This window comes from Cupressus sempervirens, chromosome 3 (genome assembly GCF_028749045.1).
Source record: "Cupressus sempervirens isolate cs-2001-9-10 chromosome 3, ASM2874904v1, whole genome shotgun sequence".
Classification (NCBI taxonomy): domain Eukaryota; kingdom Viridiplantae; phylum Streptophyta; class Pinopsida; order Cupressales; family Cupressaceae; genus Cupressus; species Cupressus sempervirens.
This window is the reverse complement of record NC_143120.1, coordinates 401,773,401-401,776,296: the sequence shown is the minus strand read 5'-3', so window position 1 is coordinate 401,776,296 and position 2,896 is coordinate 401,773,401. Positions and strand designations below refer to the sequence as shown.

Sequence of the window (2,896 nt, the reverse complement as noted above, 5' to 3'; positions counted from 1 at the left end):
TAATGTCAGACAGAGAAAGTCACATAGATCTCGTGTGAATCGTCACGAGAGCTGCGAAATTTTTGCACTGGCAAAGAACCGCCGTTAATTTCTAAACCTCATTTTAGCGTCCGTTAAAGAAAGAATTTTAAATTTAAATTTCAAAGCTTTTCTTTAACACCATTTACGCGTAAGTCAACAACATTTATTTCCGATAAAACTTTCTACAATCCATTTGACTGAATTTAAAACGGGAGTAGCGATTTTGGCGGAAAATCGTCATTCTTTCCATAGAAATTACCTAAAGGTTTTAAGCCAAAATAAATTCTCAGACATTTGCTGTATCTAATTTTCATTATTTGTTATTTATTACTGAGAGAACTTTCTACAATCCATTTGAGTGAATTTAAAACGCGAGTAGCGATTTTAGCGGAAAATCGTCATTCTTTCCATAAAAATTCGTTCAAGGCTTTAAGCCAAAAAAGAAAATTCTCAGACATTTTTCCTGCATCTAATTTTCATTATTTGTTTAGCGTCATTTATGCCAAGTCGTCAACATTTGCTTCTGAAAAAAACTTTCTACGATCCATCTGACTGGATTTAAAACTGAAGTAGTTATTTTGGCGGAAAATCATTTATCTTTCCATAGAAATTCTCTCAAGGCTTTAAGCCAAAACAAGATCTGAGACAATTTTCATGCATCTAACAATCTTTAGAGTTTTAGTTCATTGTCCTTTAATTTCCGAAGTAGCCTGTATTCCAGAGCAACATGAAACTTCCATTAAATTCATCTATTTCAGAGCAAATATGAAACTTACAATAAATTCATCCAACGAACGTATATGACTCATTTTCTCTAGTAAGATATTCTATGTGTTCTGGCAACCCGAAGGAGCTATGGATGGCCTCGTTATAATACAACTACAATAATAATGGTATCCATTTTTCGTGTGCAGCAACAAACTAAGACAGTTAATAATGTAACACCGATCAGCAATGAAAAGCCCCGCAGTTAAAATAAAAGCAGCAACACTAGCATAATTTCAAACGCCATTTTGTTCCCCTGCATTTTCTACTTCAAAGGCTGGCTGGACGAGGAGATAACATTGACTCCCTCCCATGGCGAAAAGGGATAAATGCCTTGCGCCCACAGCTGCGGGTTGGCTTCGTAAGGAGTTAGAATCGAACCCGCGAACAGCATATCCATATGATGAGGCACAGACACTGGAACATGCCTATTCTCCCACTTGAGCTCCGGGGTTTCCATGGCGGCCGAAGCATTGCAGGAAGATGGTACCAAACCCTCTACAGAAGCAGCTTCAAGACTGAGATTCGAACCTATGAAATCACCGAGCTCCCACAGCCCTTCGTCACCCTGCAACATCAACGGCGCACCATACTCTTTCTCCGGCAGCATTGCATCGTTGCATTCCCAGGAGCTCGCCCCGAGATTCGACCCCGGGCCTTCGAAGATGTTAACCGCGTCGAATCCGAACCTGGAAGGAATCTTGTAATCGGATGTTTCGACGCTGCCCTTGTCGTCCTCGAACATCTCCGAATGATTCGTTGTCGAGCCCGATGTCGACATTGCCTCTAATTTCATAGCCAAACATTGCACATTGTTCTCTGAGACTTCCTTGGTTTCTCCATCAGGAACTTCACCCTTCAAAGGGGCATCCGCAATTGGCTCATGGGTCACAGGGTCGATTCCCATGCGCTTCAGCTTTTTCTTGATGTGGGTGTTCCAGTAATTCTTTATTTCGTTATCAGTGCGCCCGGGCAAGTGCCCTGCAATCTTGGCCCACCTGCAAAATCCGCCATGGTTATCCCTTTTTTTTTTTCATGTTCCCGCAGTGAACTGGGTTAAATGCAGCTCAAAAAAAACATTTTACCCAAAATGCATGCGATGTTTTTACCTATTCCCAAGATGAGAATGGAGCTCAATGATGAGTTTCTCTTCCATGTCCGATAACACTCCCCGTTTAAGATCCGGCCTCAGGTAATTCGTCCATCTCAGCCTACAGCTCTTGCCGCATCTCGACAATCCTGCCATTTTCCATCAATAAAACATATGATCACTCCAGAAAAACAAAGAATAGAAAAACAAAACTCAAAAAAGATCAACCAAATGCAATGCACACCAGCAAGCTTAGGAACAGCACGCCAGCAACAATGGCCATTGTTGGCAAGAAAATCAACAAGCTTCCTATCTTCCTCGGCAGTCCAAGGCCCTTTCTTGACCCCTGCCTTATCACAGCAAGGTTGCCTCCCCATGATCAAACACCAAAAGCTCACTCTCAAATTCAAAGCAGAGAAAGAATCCTCGGCATTGGCGCCGTATAAATATGAAGATTATCAGCGACCCGGTCCCTCCATTGTTCTAACCTGGGTCTTACTCTTTCTTCTCTTCCTTGGAATGGTCGGAAGCGCTGGCTTAATTTCCTTGGGGTGCAGGGTTCCTTGAAGATTTCAGAGCCCAACACGTGTGGAGTAGTGGCAACATGGGAAAGTGTCCTCTCACCCTCCAAAATAGACGAGTGATGTGGGGGATTAGCTCTCTAATTCACAGGGACTTTGAAAACCCAGACGATGTGTGGATATTTCCTTTTGTCCTCTTACCTTTTATTCCCCCGCCGTCCCCACTTCCCGCTCGGGCACTCCCCTTGCCGCCCTATCCCTCGCCTGATTTCAGCCCATATGACCGATTGGTTTACTACTAACCGATTTGAATGTTCATTTTATTGGAGTTAGGAATTAGTGAGGTCAAACTGAAAGTCTTCAACCGCTTGTATCAGTCAATTGATTGATTACAATAAAATGTTTCAATTTACAATTGGTGTTAAGTCAATAACCTTTGGTCTATTAGTAATTTGAATGGTTCATAACGAGTCACCAAAGATCATGTCTCGTTGAATGC

General features: G+C 42.3%; 1 protein-coding gene across 1 annotated transcript; it reads right to left on the bottom strand.

The window, feature by feature from the left end:
• Nucleotides 1-745: 745 nt before the first annotated feature.
• Nucleotides 746-2,574, bottom strand: LOC149566706 (uncharacterized). Its single transcript, XM_089817427.1, has 3 exons — nucleotides 2,121-2,574; nucleotides 1,896-2,025; nucleotides 746-1,784 (listed from the first exon to the last, which is right to left on the bottom strand). The coding sequence occupies exons 1-3, from the start codon at nucleotides 2,251-2,253 to the stop codon at nucleotides 1,052-1,054; spliced, it is 996 nt and encodes a 331-aa protein (XP_089673553.1). The 5' UTR covers nucleotides 2,254-2,574; the 3' UTR covers nucleotides 746-1,051.
• Between the last annotated feature and the right edge of the window lie 322 nt (nucleotides 2,575-2,896).